This window comes from Petaurus breviceps, unplaced genomic scaffold (genome assembly GCF_028583685.1).
Source record: "Petaurus breviceps papuanus isolate PSGF00001 unplaced genomic scaffold, PetGlider_PUasm1.0 174, whole genome shotgun sequence".
Taxonomy (NCBI): domain Eukaryota; kingdom Metazoa; phylum Chordata; class Mammalia; order Diprotodontia; family Petauridae; genus Petaurus; species Petaurus breviceps.
Genome location: NW_027185761.1, coordinates 19151797 through 19171266, shown reverse-complemented (window position 1 = coordinate 19171266; position 19470 = coordinate 19151797). Strand labels below are relative to the sequence as shown.

General features: G+C 43.8%; 2 protein-coding genes across 2 annotated transcripts in view; both read right to left on the bottom strand.

Annotated features, from left to right (window-relative positions):
- Positions 1-19470, bottom strand: part of TMEM43 (transmembrane protein 43) — a 350998-nt gene that overhangs the window by 37108 nt on the left and 294420 nt on the right. The window lies entirely within an intron of this gene.
- LOC138158013 (netrin-4-like) overlaps positions 3110-19470 on the bottom strand; it is a 61245-nt gene continuing 44884 nt past the window's right edge. The window contains exons 6-10 of the mRNA XM_069083856.1: positions 16798-17011; positions 13017-13153; positions 11183-11251; positions 6637-6807; positions 3110-5373 (exon numbers count right to left, since the gene is read on the bottom strand). Of these exons, the coding sequence (XP_068939957.1) occupies positions 5237-5373; positions 6637-6807; positions 11183-11251; positions 13017-13153; positions 16798-17011 (728 nt within the window). The 3' untranslated portion in view covers positions 3110-5236. The remainder of the gene's footprint in view (positions 5374-6636; positions 6808-11182; positions 11252-13016; positions 13154-16797; positions 17012-19470) is intronic.

Here is a 19470-nt window from a genome sequence, read left to right as displayed (position 1 = left end):
CATGGAGTGTGTTATTTCAGGATTTTAGGTGGGGTATTAATGTACATTATCTTCGACCACAGTGCTTCTGCAGAGATATGACAGTGCAGGCCAGTGCTATCAGATGCCCTATGAAAGGACAAGAAGGGACCAACCGTGGGCCTGGAGAGTTTGGAGTCAGGATTGGAAGAATGGAGGGTAGCTGATGAGAGAAAGCTTGGCAGCAAGCATGCTCCTGATAAGAAGCAAGGTCCTCTCTTCACCACCCACCAAACCTACAGTGTGTGTCCCCAAAGCTCTATGGCACAGGCTCCAGGAGAGTCCAGGCACCCACTGCTGGTTTCTGGCAGAAGAATTGTAGCTTGGCATAGAGTGGAACCTATCCATAACACGCAGGCCGCTTGGTCTTTGGCGTGTTCTGTTTTTACTGCACAGAAGTTTTGTTACAATGCAGAAGGACAGATTGTCAGTAGTGACTCGTGACCCCTGCTTGGTGGACAGGGCCCCAGAGGGATGGAGTTCTGAGGGGTTAGATACTAAGGACTTCCAGGCCTAGCCACAGACTATTCATTACAATGAACTAAATGGCAGCTGGCCTTCTAAAGGCCTCTGGCCTAAGACACTTGAGTCACTGACTCACTGTGGCACTCGGGTCTAGTCCTTTAAACACTGCTGGATCCTGGGTTAAGATGAGAGATACGATTAGGTGGCCTTTCAGCTCCAAATCTCTTCATCCTCTTTATTTAATTCTTTAAAGTCCCTAAGATCCTACTTGGATTTTTGTTTTTTAAATAGTGCCTGGAATATCTAAGAGGCAGAAAGATTCCTATTGCCCAAATCAGGTTCCCTCCCGGACCCTAGGCTTTTATTAACTCAGTTTGAATCACCTTTTTAAGGATTTCAGTAATCAGCCTGTGGAAGAAGGTACAGTGACTGGTGGTATATTTCATGTTTGGCTGGCCTTGGCATTCCGGGACTGATAAATTAGCAGTTCACTAGGTGACCTTGAATACGTGACCCTCTCTGGGCCTCATTTTCCTCTCAAAGGAAGCAGTGAGATTAAATCCCATAATCCTTATTCCTGTTACTGTAAGGGGAAAGCATGTAATGTCGAGGACCTGCTTTCAAACCCCAGTTCCATCATATCATAGAACTATAGAATTTTTTAAGTTGGAAATGACGTCAGTGACCATCCAGCTCAGCCTACACTTCCCAGCTGTGTGGCCATGGACAAATTGTTTCCCGTGTCAGGCCCTCAGTTTCTCCATGTATTAAAAGGGTGTAATGATTGAAGTAGTCTAGACCAACCCATACTTGCCAGCTGTCCTCAGTTTCTCCATGTGCAAAAGGGGGGCAGTGACTGGCCTAGATGACCATAGTCATTTCTTTAGTGCTCTGTAAGAGGATTATGACAGGGTCTGCAAAGAAGGGCTGTGGGGCTGGTTGGAAGAGATCAGACATTGAAAGAGGGTTCATGGAAAGTCAGGTGCTTGCTAGCAACCCGGAGCTGGCTTTCAATGTTGCCCCACTTTATTAAGCTAAAGTCCTGGCTCAAAACTCCCCAGAATGTGTAGAGTTAACATGGGCCGGGCCAGATGGTGTTTTCCTGCCACTTGACAATTAAATTGAATTTCTTTTAAGAATGAGCCTTTTGTGCAGTCATAGCCAGTGATGATGAACCCCTGGCCGTCTTCCAAAACTTGGAGCAAGCAGGACTGGGGCTGAGGCTATCTAGGATGCAATGTCTATACAGTGGGGGGAGAGACGATAGGGAGGAAGGTAGTGACCACCGATCAGTGGGGAAGCCCCCCCTCTTTGTTCTGACTGGTGTGGACAAAAAGCTACTCCCCACTTTTCCATATCTCAGTAGCCATCTGTCCTGCGTTTACAACTTAATGAAGCATTTTTTGGCATCCACTATCTGACTTGAAAAGTAAGTAACCCTGCATTGAGACAAGAAAACAAGGTCACCCTCAACCAGGGTCACACAGCAAGAGCTAAAGCTAGAACCAGTCTCGACCGTCAGCCCAAGGCCCTTGCCACTGCACTCCATGACCTCTTGGGAATTATTTTTATTATGTCCTCAGAAAAAATTCCATGTCTAGACAAAGACCAACCATTCACCAGAAATCAGGTGATGAAGATGCATGTAAATACTTTAATCTGTAGGACCCAAGTGTGAGAGATGCTGAGCAGAATTAAAGGACTGAAGGAAACCCTGAGGAATGGAATGACCATAGCAGCCCATCCTCCATGATGTGTGCAACTGTAGATATTTCCCCAAGGTGACCTGGTGACCTTGACATCTTCCTAATTCAATCTAGGCATTCTTGTATCACATGCTACCAATTGTTAAAGCTGGTCCAGTCTTTCCTGAGTTTCTAGGATTTTGTTAAACCAGTGCCACCTGGAAGTTGGATCTCAGACCACCCTTGGACACTATGTTTCATCCACAACTCAAAACCAGACCCTCTGCCTCTTCAGTCATAATTAACAAAGCCAGAATTAAAATGTTGGGACAAGCACGCTGGAAGTGAAGGGGCAAATCCAGAATCTAGCACTGTTCCTTCTCTACTGTAGACATTCAAATGTTGGTACTGGTGGTGATGATGTCTACCTCGAGGGCCTCCATAGAAGACCTGAGAACTCAGCAAAGATTTAGTCAGCATCTGCTAAGTGCTGAAATACAGAGATGAAAGTTGGCATAGTCCCCACCCTTACGGGTATATGCTGTCCTACGAGAATGACAAGTACATGAGTGAATGTTATAATAGGTAAGGGGTGGAGAAACAAAGAGAAATCCAGAATGCCCAAGAAAACCAAAGGTAGAAGAGAACGCTCTCAGCCACAGTGGGTTGGGATGGAGGAGGAGGGGAGCAAGGGAGCAGGGCCTTGAAGGAAGAGGAAGATGCTGAAAAGCTCATTCCAAGTATGGGAGAGCAACCTGCCTGAGTGTACAGTGGCAGGAGAGGGTCAGGATTAGGTCAGGGAATAGCCACTTGTCAAGTCTGGCTAGAAAGCATCAAAGGTCTCCAGCTTTGATAGCCTGGCCTCCAAGGCCTGGGCAAAACAATCTGGAGGTCTTTAAATCCAGGCTGGGATTCCTCATTGTTGTAGGAGGGATTCTTGGGTTGGACTACATGAACTCTGAGGGCTCTGACTCTTTCTTCTCTAAAGTCCCATTTCGAATAAGCAACGTCAAGCATTCATTAAGTGCTAGGTACCATGTTAAGCATTGGAGATACTACAAGCAGAACCAGCCCCTGCCCTGAAGGAGCTTACTGTATGATGGAGAGGTAACATGCAAACAACTATGAACAAACTAGATAAAGTGGAGCTAGGATGAGAGGAAAGGTGCCAGCCTTAAGAGGAGGTTGCAGAAGAAGCTACTTTTAGGTGGGGTTTTAGCTGAGGCTTCGGCAGGATTTGGCTGAGAATTTCGGGCATGGGGAATAGCCAGGGAAGATGGAAGGAGTCAGGAAATTGAAGATCATGTACAAGGAACAGCAAGGAGGCCAGAGTCATTGGATCACAGAGTATTATATATGGATGAATATGACATGCAGAAAGGCAGGAGGGGACCAGATTATGAAATGCTTTGTAAACCAAACAGATGATTTTATATTTCATCCTAGAGGTAACAGGGAGGCATTGTGTGTGTGTGTGTGTATGCAATCATTTCAATTGTGTCCAACTCTTCATGACCCCAATTTGGGGTTTTCTTGGCAGAAATACTGGAGTGATTTTCCATTTCCTTCTCCAGCTCATTTTACAGATGAGGAAACTGAGGCAAACAGAGTGAAGTGACTTGCCCAGGGTCACACAGCTAGAGTGCACCAGATGGGAGTGGGGATGAGAGATGTTCAGACCTGCACTTTAGGAAAGTTGCTTTAAAAGCTGAGCAGAGGCTGGACTGGAATGAGGAGAGACCTGGAGACAGAGAGACCCACTGGAAGGCTCTTAACAGTTGTCCAGATGCGATAGCAGGGAGGGGTGAGAGTGAAGAGTCAAGGTTGATACTGTAGGTAACAAGAAGGATGGTGGTGCCCTGGACTGTCATAGGAAAGTTAGGAGGAAGGGAGAATTTAGAGAAAAAAAAGTTTGGTTTGGAACATGTTGACTTTAAGATGTTTTGGATGCCTAATAGGAAGTTGGAGATACAAGACTAGAAATCAAGAGAGAAGTAAAGGCTGGTTGAAAAGATCTCTGAACCATCTGCATAGAGATGATCATTGAATCTGGAGGAGCTAACATTTCTAGGATCCTAGGTCTGGAGCTAGAAGGGACCTCTCAGGGGTCCCTCGTTCAACTGATGAGGAAATCAGGCCCAGGAAGGACTTGCCCACTGTTACACAAGTGTTAAGAAGCAGAGCAAGGGTTCAAAGCCAAATTTTCTACAGTTATTTCAACTATTGAAAAAACTATTTCAACTATATACTGGATCTTGAAACCCATCAGGTCCAACATTTTTGCTTTATTAAGGAATCCAAGGCCCAGGTAGATTAAGTGACTTTCCCAAGGGTAGTAAGTAGCAAGAACCAGGATTTTAACCTAGATCTTTTGGGTCTAAATCTAAACCGTGGTGCCTTGAAGCACTTTGCTTCACCATAATAAACTCAACAAAATATGGCGTCCAATGATCAATTCATATTTTCCATTTGTAACACTAGAATAAAAGACAGTGAGAGATGCCCGTGGACAAATACAGCGCCCCCACAGGTAATCTATGTTGGGTTAAATCTCAGATGTGGAGACTCATGACACACAGCAGCCTGTTACATTTGTATGAACTTCCCAGCTTACAAAGTGCCTTTACATCCGCCATCTCATCCCTACAACAACCCCATGAGAGAAGTTGAGTAAGTGGCATTTTCTCCATCCTTTTAGCAGCAGAGGGACCCAGGTTGAAGTGACTCTCTTAAGACCACATGAGCCAGAATGGGAATCCAGGTGTCCTGAAACCAAATCAAGGGCTTTCTCCTCTGCCTTAGGATGCCTTCATTGTATCGCCAACATTTAAATCCTAGTGGAATCCCTCTCCGAGGAGAAGAGCTGGCACCAAGACCACCTTCTTTGAGTGAGACCATTTGTTTGGGATTCTGGTGGGGCAGCAGGGGCTCTACAAGAAGGATGTTATCCTGAGCTTAGGAAAGACAGCGCAGTCCACACTGATCACCCGGGCAGCCTGGGTTTTGCAGAGCGGTGAACACACTAGGCTTTGTTGCAGAGAAGTGAGGCTCTGGGGCATCTGCCTCAGTTACTTGCAGCCAGTGCGAAGGATGCCTGTTACTTGTTTTCCCAGGTACACCTTCCAAGGCTTCACCAGGCTGTTCATGTTGACTAAGAGTTTGCTGCTCCTGGGGTCCTCCTGCCCTGCGATCAAGTAGTCTGTACCTGGTAGAAACACAACCACCACCGCCACCGCGGGCGGTGGGCAGGAAGGAAGGCTTACCAAGAGCTCTCCGGAGGCTCCCTATCACCCAGGAGCCAATGCAAAATGCTCTGTTTGGCATTCAAAGGCCTCCATAACCAGGCCCCTTCTGACCTGGCCAGCCTTCTTACACCTTTCTCCCCAGCACGTACTCTTTGACTCGGCGGCATTGGCCTCCATGAACGAGACATTCCATCTCTGGGTTCTGGGCCTTTTCTCTGGCTATGCCCCCCACCTGGAAATCTCTCCCACCCCTACTCTGACTATACTGCCCCCTGGGTTCTTTTAAGTCCCAACTAAAATCCCATCTACCGCTGGAAGCCTTTCTCAACCCCTCTGAATTCTATTGTCTCTCCTCTGTGGATCACTTCCTATGTGCCTCTTATAAATCATGTGCATGTCTGTTTGCATGCTGTCAGATTGTGAGCTCCTTGACACGAGGGACTATCTTTTGCCTTTCTCTTTGCCCCAGCACTTAACACAATACCTGGTATATGGTAGGTGCTTAATAAATGTTTATTGCCCAACTGATTAAACACTTCAAAATTGATGCCCTGAATGACTCATAAGTGTGTTATTTTAAGAAGGAACTATACTCCTTGAGGGAAGGAACTGTTTCTACTTTTTCTTTTCTTTTTTCTTCTTCTTTTTTTTTAATCCCCAGCACTTGGCAGAAGACTTGGCATGTTGTGGGGATGCTTCATGCATGATTGTTGATTGATTCACTGATTTCACTGGTTGGATTTCTTCCAACCACATTGCATTTTTGTACGAGGTCATAGAACACATATTTTAGAGTTGGAAGGGACCTCAGTCAGCTATACCAATGTGAATACCAAAAGGAACCCCCCACCTGATAGGCTGGTACAGTGGGTTCGATTTCCTACTACCTGTGGGACCCAAGGCAAGTCACGACCCCCCTAGGTCTCAGTTTTCCTCTCTGTAAAATGGAGGAGGTTGAACTCACTGGCCCCCAAGAGCTCCTCCAGGTCTAAATCTATCTACCTGGCATGATAGAGAATGAGACGAACTTTTAAGGCAGACACACAGAGTTTCATCTACCTCGATAACAACCGACCCTTTAAGGTTTATAAAGCACTTTGTACAGTGCCTTGTTCCACCCCGTATTGTCTGTGTCTGCCTCTGTGGCTCACCCCAGCTCAAAGGTCCTATGGAGCCCATCCCTCCCCCCAAGGCCCATGGTGACACCGCCATCTGCTGCTTACCTGGGTTCAGAATGGGGCAGGTACATCCCCTGTGAGTCCAGGACTCTGGGTAAATGCTGTGGTGACTCCGGGAGATCTTCACTTGGCCCGACTTTAGAACCTTCTTCACCTTCACCCACACTTCAGCATGGGTACCCTTGTCATACGCCGAAAGGATCTTGGCCTTTATCACTGCCCAGAGACAGACAGACAGACAGACACGCACCCACGCACACCTGCTCAAAATCGGGATCTTTCCCAAGCCCAGCAAAAAGGCAGAGAGTAGAAACCTGGACTCGTAGCATCCATACAGCGCTGGTATTAAAAGGGTTAACTTTGAAATCAAACATGTCCCTCCATCCTCCATGGCCAGTGCAGATGCCCACAATGCACTCCTTCCTCACCTCTGTCTCACAGAATTCCTCACTTCCTTCAAGATATAGCTCGTGTCCCCTTCCTGATCCCCACCCCCTCAACTCCTAGCCCCCTCCCTCCACGACCGCTTTGTCTTATTTGGATTTATTCTGCATGCACTTTTACCCCTCTGTGTTGTCTCCTCCAACAAAATGTAAGCTAACAGAGGGCAGGGGCTGCTTCATTTCTTTGTCTCCGTATCCCTGGTGCCTAGCACAGCTACACAGTCTTTAATAAGTGTTTATTGATGGATTGATCATCTGGTCTGAACTTCCCATTTTGTAGACAAGGAAACTGATACCCAAAGAGGTCAAAGTGAACTGAGCTCATTAGTAGTGGATTCGGGATTGATTCTTGCACTAATTTGACTCCTCATCTGATATTCCATACATGGCCTCATTTTGTCAGGCACAGACTGGGGTTAAAGAGAACACGTAAAGCTAGGTCATTGTCCAAAGAAATGACTGTGATATGTGACTGTTACCAGAGGAGGAAAGGGTCACAGGTGGAGTTCATGATTATTTTTTAATTAAAAAAAAATACAGGGGCAGCTAAGTGGTGTAGTGGATAGAGCACCAGCCCTAAAGTCAGAAGGACCTGAGTTCAAATTTGACCTCAGACATTTACTAGCTGTGTGGCCCTAGGCAAGTCACTTAACTAACCCTGATTGCCTCAAAAAAAAAAAAAAAAACCAACATCCCAGGTATTTGCACTAAAGTGGAGAAGATTCCTGGATTTGGAGACAAATGACCTTGGTTCAAATCCTAGCGACTTAAAACTATGAATTTGGGCAGACCACTTAGTGTTTCTTGGCCTCAGTTTACTCATCTGTGAAATGAAATAGCTGGATTAAATGATCTTTAAGGCCCCTTTCAGTTTTAAATTCCATGACCTTTTTGCTGAGATTTTAATAGTTAAGACATCAGGAGAAATTAGGGAAGAGGGAACCAGTTGGCCAAAGGACTGTGGTCACTAAAAGTCAGAGGGTCACTAAAAGGGAGTGAGTAGGAGAGATTACAGAGATAGAGCTCTGACTTTATTGATATGCATGTTCTCTACAACAATGCAGTCCACATTTCACCCATTCCTCCTCGTTTGGGGTGAGCCTTGTCTGTGTCCCCTAACAAGTTTACCGAGGGAGTTCACCCAAAGTGCTGGGGGCTGCCTTGATTTCCCTTGACATCAAGAAGGTACCACTGTCCCTTGGTAATACTAGAGCAAAAGGTACCTTGGCCTTGGCCATGCCATTCAAAATTATCTCTCATGTTGCTTTTGGCAAACGTAGCCTAGGTCACCATTCCCTATTTAACCAGCTCTTCATTGTTAGAATTAGAATTCCTTGCTCAGAATTAGGACTAATTGTGTGAAGAGCAGTGAACCCTAGGGGCACAGAACCATAGGAATAATTTGGACCACGGGTGGGAAACCTGCAGCCTCGAGGCATTTGGATTCAGTCAAAGGACTGCACTTGAGTACCTAGAGGGCCACATGTGGCCTCGAGTCTGCAAGTTCCCCATCCCTGATTTAGACTATAACATTAATATTATAAAATTTAACGATTTTGAAAGCTCACATGAACTGATAAAGAAGGAAATGAGCAGAACCAGAAAAATACTTTATATAATAACACTATAGAAAATAAAAATAAATATGAAAGCTTTAACAACTCTAATATTAATGACCATCCATGATTCCAGAATAATCACCATAACTACTAGTGCCCTCCACCCCAAATTATCTTGTATTTAACCACTTTGAGTGTGTATCTATAATACTCTATAAAATATATACACACATTCATATATGTGCATATATTTATATTATTATACATATATAATATATAAACATATGTATGTATTTATGCTGATTATGTTTATAAAGGGTATCCCAAAAGTCTTAGTTGTAGTTTTAAGTTTTAATAGATTAAAACTGCACCAAGACTTCTGTGACAAGTTGTTTATACACTCAGTCCTCAACATTTGCTGGTTTAACTTTGGCAACATCAAGGATTCACATGATTTTATTAGGAATCTCATTTTCACTTTCAAGTTGGTAACCACACACATTCAAGGCTATTCCAAATAGAGAAAAAAAATGAGAAATGTGATGCAAGTTTGTGGAGAGGCTGGTATCCTACTAGGCATTTTGCTGGACTTTTCCACCCATCCATTGTAAAGCAAAAAACTGTCCGGGCATTCACAGCATTGGGGGAACTTGGCATCTTCCCGTAGCAGTGACTAAAGTCTCAATAACCTCTCCCTTGGTTTTCAGAGGGTGGCCATGGTGGAGAGGTTTATAGCAGTATAGTATTGTCTGAAATCAATGGGGTTTTTATTGAGATGTTAGCACAAAAGGTCACAATTCCAGGGAATCACTAGTGAAAAAAAATGTCTTGTATGTTATCAGTTTTATTTTGTGTATTGCATTTTGTGGAGTTATTTCATGGTTATTATATTAGAAAAAGTGCATATTATCCAAATAAATGTTTTGTTATAAAAATTGTATGCACAAAAGTACATTTTCATCAATCTCTAGCAAAAGATGACCATTTTTGGCGGTTGCAGGAACCGAACCCCCTCTTTCCCATAGGTTCAGTGTATCAGCATTTGTGTTTTTGTCTTTTGCTCTGTTTTCTAGGAATATTATCCCCATGAAAGCTGAAGATTGCCTGTACTTATTATCTCCCCTGTAAGTTCATTTGGAGTAGAGATGTTCCATTCTTTGTACTAGTATCCCAAAAGTGCCTAGCACAATTCTGGGCATATAGAAGTGTTTAATAAGTTGGGGTTTTTTTTTTGAGGAGAGAAGGAAAGACATTTGGGTTTAAGTGACTTGCCCAAGGTCACACAGCTATTAATTAGTTCTTGACTGATCAACTGATTGTACAGACTGAGTCTCATGATTCTTCTTCTTCATCTTTTGAAATCCTTCCCTTCTTCCAAAGGTCAAGTTCAAAAACCAGCTCTCACATGCAGTCTCATCTGATTCCCTTTCCTCTTTCCCCCAATTCCCAACCAGTTGAAAGTCATAGACCTCAAGCCATCAAGTCCAAACTCTCCATTTTACACATATCAAAACTGAGGCCCAGAGAAGTTAAGTAATTTTCCCAAGGTTACACAGGTAATAAGTGGTAAAGTGAAGTGTCTCACTTTCCTTGGGTGACTTTGAATCGATCTCTCCTTCATTTCTTTCTCATTATACCTTATGTTATATACTCAGTTGCATATATTTCATAGCTCCATTTAGTAGGCTATAAGCTTCTTGAGAGCCAGGACTATTTATGCCATTCAGTTGGTCAATAAACATTTACTGAGCACCTACTGTATACCATGCACTGTGCTAAGCTCTGGGAAGATAAAGAAAGGCAAAAATTCTACATATTGGTGATAATTTAACAAATGCTTACTGACTGACTGACTATAAGCTCCTTGAGGTCAGGGGCTGCTGTTCTTCATCTTTGTACCCCATAATACATTATATCTATTGTTATTATTCAGTCGCTTCTGACTCTTCATGACCCCATTTGAGGTTTTCTTGGCAGAAATACTGGAGTGGTTTGTCATTTCCTTCTCTAGCTCATTTTACAGATGAGAAAACTGAGGCAAACAGGGTTAAGTGACTTGCCCAGGGTCACACAGCTAGTTAGTGTCTGAGGCCAGATTTGAACTCACAGAGATGAGTCTCCCTGACTCCGGTCCCCATCCACTGTGCCAGCTAGCTTCCCTGTGTCTAGAGCAGACACTTAAAAATGCTGAACTAAATTAAACAGGACCTTTGACTTGTTCCTTATACCCAAGACTTCAGTCCAGCTCCAGTAACTAAATTCAGTTTTGCTCCCGTGCCCCACCCCCAGTGCCCGAGGAGTCATCCTTCCACCTTGCTTCTTTCCTGGCACACCTTGGGTTCTGCCTTGGCATTGGAGGCACTGGAGTCCTGCCCCTGAACTCTAGTCCCACAGTGGGGTCCCTCTGCTACCACCAGAAGTCTTCCAGGGCTCCAAATGCTCACCTGCCTCGCCCCTTTCCTACCAGCCATGGCTGGGACCCATTCTGCAGTCCTGTCTGATCTCAAAGTTCTGGTCATTCTAGATCTGCCTGTAGCTGGTCCCCTTCTGGGAGCATCCGGCCCCACCCCTTCTCCAGAAGCCACTTACCGTAGGCATACTTCATCTGGCAGAAATCCCTGACTTTCCCAACAGCCTTCTCCTTGCAGACACACTTTTCTAGCCAGGTGGAGGGAGAGGCGGGAGCAAGAAAAAAAGAAATGCAATCAAGGGTCAGCTTCACACCTGAAGTAGCTCAATGCCTCCTAAGCTCACCACCAACCTCTGTCTTCCACAGGGAGATTTAACAGGCAGAGAAGGATTTCTGGAAAAGACAGATTTTTTTTTTGCGTCCATTGGGACCACAGATTTAGAACTGGAAGGAACCTCAGGGGCCATCTGCTTCTTGTTGTTCATTTTATAGCTGAGCAAACTGAAGCCCAGAAAGCACAAGCGACTTGCCTAAAAACAGACAGGTTGTTAAAAACTCTTCTGTTTCTGCGGCTTCCAAGGCAACAGAGGGAACAGAAGGACGAGAGAAATTGGGCAGTAAGTTCTTTAATAAAATTTTAAACACAGATGAAAATCCCATTTATACAGAATATTCTTCAGAGAATATATTATAGAGAATAATCAGTTTAATTCCATAGGGATTTACTGGGGATAGAGAGACAAAAATGAAACTACTCTTACCCTCACAGACGTTTGTTTTTTTCCCTTAGCAGAGATCCCATACAACAAATAATTCTTTATAACAAAGGTCTCTTTTAGACCTTGCCCATATAACAATCCTTCTATAATTAAAGAATGTAGTAGTTTGTTTCTGCTACAAGGGAAAAGGGGCAAAGTACCCCTGAACTGTCTGTCAACATGGCCCTAAAGATTTCTTTCCCCTTTCCCATCTCAAACATTCTAGTCATATCCTGAGCTAAAATTCTACTTAAAACTCTAATGCTGAGAGATAGGGTGGCATAGTGGATAGAATGCCTATGTATAAGAAGACCCAGGACCTTGTTTTTGGTACTTACTATCTGCATGACCATTAGAGAATCTAGGTGACTCAGTGGATAGAACTCTGGGTCTAAGATCAAGACCTGAGTTCAAATCTATCCTTAGATACCTACCAATTGTGTGACCCTGGACCTGTTTCCTCAGTTGTAAAATGGGGATCATAATAGCTCCTACTTCCCAGGACTGATGTGAGAATCAAATAAGATCAGAGCAGAGCTCATACCAGCTTGGTGAGCCAATTGTAAGATTTTTGGTGTGGGCACTTTAAACCTCAGAAATGGTCAAATATTATAAATCAGGGCTTGGTTTATTATTTTGTTGATTGTCTAGATTTAAGAAAGTAATGGGAAAATGTGAATAATGAAGGTTAAACTTAAAAGTGCATGTTGTGCATACATTTTTGCCCCCAGAGAGCCAGTTGTTAAACATTTGTCATATTAGCACTGTGTGGAGATATTCCAAAGGGCTCTGGGTTCAGAGCACTGCATATATTATCATATCTAGGTAATATAGGCTGGTTTAGCTGAACAACTTTTTGTTCTCATTTTTTTTAATCCTTTGTTATAAGGGATGGCTGATTGGGTAGGGGGAAAGGGAGGGGTGTATTTGAAAATGAAGATGATATAAAACCCAAAGAGATCAGTATTTTTTAAAAACCGTTTTCTAGACCTCTCTTCCCAAAGTACCCCCTCATGTACCCCCACTACTGACTTCCTAGTTCATGTCATATTTATCTGTGTACATGCAGTACACAGTATACAGTACACATACCTTCACCCCTCCACTCTAATAGAATGTAAGCTCCTTGAGGGCAGGGCTTATGTCACTCTGATCTTTCTCTCTCTCTGTGCTTAGTAATCCCCAATGCCTGGTTTACAGTGGGCAATTTAGAAACATTTGAGAAACTGAGTTGAATGGGACTTCAGCCTCCTACCTGGATGCCTCAGGGCAGAAAACCCCCTCTCCTGACCATCCCACCTCAGTGGCTCTTCACTGTCATTGCCCGGTCCCTGGACAAGGTCAGGAATCTGCCCGCCCATGGGCACATAGAGGAAAGGCTCCTTCTCATGTCTGTGAAGGGAAAAGGGAAATCCCTCATTAGACCATGGAGAGCTTCTGCCCCCTGCAGCGGGTGTGGTCATGACCAGGTCCCCACCTTTAGAAGAGATCTCTGCAGATCAGCCAGTGCTGGGGTCTTCCACTCAGCTCACTTGTTTTTAAGTCTGTAGAGATCTTGTATTTGTAGCCCTACTGGACAGGTCCTTGTTTTTCTTTGCAAAGGTGGCCTGGTTAAGATATGAGGCCCATTGGGACCTCAGAGGCCAGTTATGCCCACATCCTCATTTTACAGATAAAGAAACTGATGCCTAAAGAGGTTATGTGACCTATCCTTGACCATACAGAAGGGGGTGGTCAGAGACAGGATCCAAACCCAGCTCTTCCTGGCTCCAAGTTCAGCACAGAAACTTTCTCACCAGAGAAAAGTATCTCACAGCCTAACTTAGTAACTCACCCAAGGGCTGAGTCCACTTAGAGCAAGGAAGCACCCCATTCCCTCCTCTCACCTATTTCTGGCTCAGTCTTCTTGCTTTACTGGATGGAAATTCCTTGCTTTTCCCAGATTAAAGTAATAATGTTCACGAGGTAGCTAGGTGGCACAGTGAATAGAGCACAGGCCCCATAGTCAGGAGTACCTGAGTTCAAATCCGGCCTCAGACACTTAACACTTACTAGCTGTGTGACCTTGGGCAAGTCACTTAACCACAACTGCCCTGCCTTCCCCCCCCTCCAAAAAGCAAAATGATAATAATAAATAATAATAATAATAATAATGTTCACTAGTGGTCTGGGGGAGGGCAAGTGGTGGGCCAGACGGGCAACTTCATGCACATGTACATGTGACTTCATGTATGTATATGTGTGTTGTATGTGTGTATATGCACATATCTAATATGTACATTCATGACGTGCTTCACATGAGAGTAACTCATTTATAATATTGTATATGAGGTTTTGTCCTTCATTCTCAAAGAGGACCATGGCATCAGGGAGATGATGCCATGACTTTCAGTTGACTTGGATTTAAGTGAGGGAAGGCTGTGCAGAGTCACCAGCCTCACTTTCTCCTCCAGAGCCATCTGGGTCCAGTGACCAGATATCCATCAGTACAGCTGGAGATGACCAGTTTAAGAGAGTTACCAGAGATTAAGGGACTTATCCAGGGTCACCCAGCTAGTAGGCATCAGTGTAAGGATTCAAATTCAGGCCTTCATGACTCCAAGCCCAGAATTCTATTCAATATGCCACGCTGCATCTCTTGCTACAAGATACAGCCTCCATATTGTTCATTACATATACATTAATAGGGCCACCCTTAAAATCTGAAGGAATTAAACATGGGACAAATTCAAAGGAGTGTGCTTCTCTTCTCAGGATTCTTTCACAGTGAAGAGTACTAAGGCAGCTGGATGGCTCGCTGGACAGAGTGTTGGCCTTGGAATCAGGAGGACTTGAGTTCAAATCTCAGATACTTTCTAGCTGCATGAGACCCTAGGCAAGTCCCTTAACTGATGCCTGCCTCAGTTTCCTCATCTGTAAAATGGAAATAATAATACCGTGTTTCCCCGATAATAAGACCTATCCCGAAAATAAGCCCTCCCCTTACTGTGTAAGATTCCTCTAAAATAAGCCCTCCCCCGAAAATAAGCCCTATTGAGATTGCTACTGTAGTGAAGGTGATCCCCTGCGGAAATGCACGCGCGCTCCGAGCTGCATCCAATCAGAGCTGCAGCAGTGAGCGTGTCATCCTGTTCTTCCCCAGTGATGTGCTTATTGAATAAAGGTACATTTTTTTGTTCACATTTACCTGTTTATTAAAATTGCTGTCAATGTTCATTAAAATAAGCCTTCCCCTGAAAATAAGCCCTCTGGTGTTTTTCTGTCCAAAAAACTTAATAAGACAGTGTCTTATTATCGGGGAAACACGGTAGTACCTGCCTCCTAGGGTAGTTGTGAAGCTAGAATGAGCTGCTATATGAATGCTAGCCATTGTTATCCCCAGCCAGCTTCAGATGGCAAGTCCAAAGAGAGTGTTAAGCAGAGTCAGGGATCCCAGCATCATAGATTTTGAGCTGGAAGGGACATTAAAGGCAATTATAAAGTACTCTAAGGTTTGCAAAGTGATATCAGTGTGCTGCTGCTGTTCCGTCATTTCAGATATGCCCAACTCTTCAGGACCCCATTTCTTGGCAGAGATGCTGGAGTGGTTTGCCATTTCCTTCTCCAGCTCATTTTACACATTAGGAAACTGAGGTAAACAGGTTAAATGACTTGCCCAGGGTCACACAGTTAATAGGTGTCTGAGGCAGGATTTGAACTCAGGTCTTCCTGACATTGTCAGGTCTCCCTAAAAGCGGCAGTCATGCCCCACCTACTCACTGGCTGTTATGAGGACAGGGCTTTGTAAACTCTAAATCCAGACAGATCATCGATCATTGCCATTATCATTAGGGAAAGGAGGATTAATGAATACTTGTCAAATTGAATTGGATTCCTACTTGTTTATCAAAATTGGTCTTGACCTTCAAGGCCAAGGGAAATCCCACCTCTGCCAAGAAGCCTCCCCTGACTAATTCAGGCCACAAGACTCTCTCCCCTATGACTTCAAATATATAATGGGGTTTGTATTATTTGCCTTCTCACCAAATAGGGGAGGAGCTGCAGAGGAAAGGATTCAAAACTAAAAACAAGTGTTTTCTAAATTAAATTAAAATTTTAAAAAATATATATTTTTAAAACCTAGCTATAGGGCGACTAGGTGGTGCAAATCTGGCCTCAGACACTTAACACTTACTAGCCATGTGACCTTGGGCAAGTCACTTATCCCCAATTGCCCTTCCAAAAGCAAAACAAACAAAAAACCTAGCTATGTGCCATGGTAGTCTGAATGCTGGGACTCAGGAAGACCTAAGTTCAAATCCTGCCTTGGACACTTACTAGCCATATGGTACTTGACAAATCATTTGATGTGTCTCAGCCTCAGTTTTCCCCATCTATAAAATGGGGATAATCAGAACACCCACTTCTCAGTAGGATCCAATGAGGTGACATTTATAAAGTGCTTTGCAAACTTAAAGCTATGTAAATGCTATGTAGATACTAACCACTGTGTCATCATCACTATTATCTACATCCTGTGTCATCAAGTACTTTATTCCTTGTGTAACCTCAGCTTCTGAGATATAAGTCTTATGCTATATTGTGTGCCCCTTAGCATTGGGCTTGGAGTCTGGGCTGAGTTCAAATCCAGTCTCAAACACTCACTAGCTGTATGACCCTGGACAAGTCACTTAACTTCTGTCTGCCTCAACTATAAAATAGGGATAATAATTTAGCACCCACCTGCCAGGCTTGTTGGTTGTGAGAATCAAATGAGAATATATGTCAAGTACTTATCACCATGCCTGGAACATACTAGGTTCAATCAGTTCGATTCAGTAAACCTTTATTAGGCACCTACTATGTACCACGTGAGTCACAAATGTGGTTTCCGTCCTTCCTTTTGTATGAACGTGGCCTTGGCTGGGTTTGGATCCCATTACTAGTTCTGTAACCGAGAAACTCCATCTGTGTCTAAGAGGCGCCATTTTAAATTCATTTTGCAAGCTTACTTTCTGAATTACCCCCACATGTTTCCCCTTGGGAGGTTCACTTACCCAGTTAGGCAGGCCCCAGTGTGGGGATCACATTCCCCAGAGCAGTTACAAGGACGGCAACCACTTCCTCCAAAGCCCCAGTACCCCACCAGGCAGCGGTCACAGTGCGGGCCCGCCACTCCAGGCTTGCAGAGACAGTAGCCTGTCTTGGGGTGGCAAGGGGAACCCTTGTGGGAAGTCTCATTGGCTGAGCCCAAGGGTTGGCATGAGCAAGCTATGAAAAACAGGAGACATCATTGAGGATTGGTGTCAGAGAAAGGCACAAGGCATGGTGTTGTGGACCAACCCTTTACTTGAGCATAAGAAGATCTGGGTTCTAATTCTGTCTCGGCTACTAATTATCTGGTAACTTCTGTCAAACCTACTAAGCTGAGTCAGTGCCTTCATTTGTCAAATGGGTCCCATTTACCTCACAGGTAGGTCTTAAGGATCAAATGAGGTCATCGTCATTCACATTTCTATAGTGCTATAACATCTGCAAAGTGATTTCCTAGGTTACCCCATTTTACAATGGAAAAAAAAGAGGGTCCAATTAATCAATGAATAAACATCTGTTAAGTGCTTTGGGTTAGGCACTGTATTTAGTGCTGAGGATATAAAGAAAGAATAAAAACAGTCCCTGCCCTCAAGGACCTTACATTCTATTGGGAAAGACAATATATAAATCTGTAGGTACAGGATGAATGGCCCTAGGGAGATCAAGAAAGGCGTCCTGGAGGTGACAGCTCACTGAATTCTAAGGGATTCTAAAAAGTTGGAAGTTGGTAGAGATAGCATTCCAGGCATGGAGAACAGCCACTGCAAAGTCTTGTAGACAGGAGATAGAGCACCATTTTTGAGTATCTAGTGTGGGTGGATTGCAGAGTTTGTGAAAGGGAATAGAATGTAAGAAAACTGGAAAGGTAGGAAGGACCCAGGCAGTGAAGAACTTTAAATACCAAATTTGATCTTGGAGGTAGTAGGGAGCCACTGGGGTTATTGAGTAGGAGACAGACATGGTCAGAACTATGCTCTAGGAAAATCACACTTTTTTTTCCCCATGGCCATAAGAAGGATGGATTGGAGTAGGGGAGAGAAAAGACAAGGAGACCAATTAGAAAGACCATTGCAATAATCTAGGCAAGAGAAGATAAGGGACTAGACTAAAGTGGTCATGGGGTGAGTAGAAAGAAGAGGACAAGTAGAGAAAGAAATTATAAGATTTGGTTATTGATTGGATATGTGGGATGAGTGAGGGAGAGGAATGGAGGAAGATACCACTGTGGTAAGCCTCAGGGGAGTGGGAGCCTGGTGGCATCCTCTCCAATTAAAGGGAGGGTCAGAAAAGGGGAAGGGTTTTGGGGGTGGGGGGGAATATAAGAAGTTCTGTTTGGGGCACATTGAGTTTGAGACACCCAAGGGACACACAATTTGAAATTTACATCTTACATATACAAACCCTCTCCTAAAGGCTGATTCCTCTTATCCCTCTCTGAATGGAAAAGGGCTCTCCACTCATTCCTACTCAGGATCTTTGAGATAAAAGAAATGAAGACTGTTTTCAAATGTGGGACAAATGGCCCACAGAGTGCCCCCATATTGCGGGTCCTATTTGGTGCTGAGCACATAATTGGTCCCCAGATCACAGTGAATTGCAAACTGGCCTTCAAATCTGAATCTCCAGTCATGTGTGTAAAGGGAGCTTAGTTAATTAATAATCACCTACTTCTACAGGAGACAGCTGGTTCTGGGGCCATGCTATTAACATTTAGATCTTTAAAGAACCAATTAATTATATATGATGAATTCATAAACTCAATGAGATGACCCTTCCTAAAAGTTTCCTAGTATGAGATCCTTAGTCCTTCCAGAATTTTCTATCCATTAATATTCCTGCCTTGCCTTCCCTTAAATTACATTTTGAGGAGAATATATACATTTCCTTCTCTGCCCCCTTTTCATTGGAAACAGGGTAATAGCAGCAGTCTTCAAGACAAAGAAACAAAAATCCCCCAGTAACCTAAATAGATGTTAGCTGCTATTAAAAAAAAAATCTGAATTCTTAAGGACTGTCCAATAGTTCTCTATCTGCTCTGACTACGCCTTCAGGAGGAAGTTATCTTCCCACTGCTGGGAATCCCCTAGGTTCACTTTTCCAGCTGAAGCATCTGGAGTAACTGACCCTGACAATTCTCCCACTTCCCTTTTGCCAATTTAGTAATCAAACAACCAGAGTGAGGTTCGCTGAAGGCTGTTGATTGAGCTGGGGAGGGAGTTTACCATCTCTGTTTCCAAGCTCTGTCTTTCATCTATCACCCCACTACAGGATGACTCCTTTTAGCCCTGGGGAAAGGGCTCCCCGCCCATTGCCGCCTCTGTCCATCGGTATAAAAGGGATAGACCATTTTCAAAGGCAGCTCATATTTGTGCCCAAAATATTGAAGGATGTTTGGTTTCTGGAAGAATGGTGGGTCGGCACTGAGAATCAGAGAAGGGACCCTGAAGATTACCTAAGTCAGAGGCTCTTCACCTCTTGTTTTTTTTTTCTTTTTAAAATATTTTGGTGACTGTCTTCCAATGTACTTGATTTCCTTCAAAATATTATGCATTTTATTTTATTCATTTAAAAACCTTATCTGGAAAAAGGATCTATAGGCATCACCAGACTGCCAAAAGGGTAGATGAAAAAAAAAA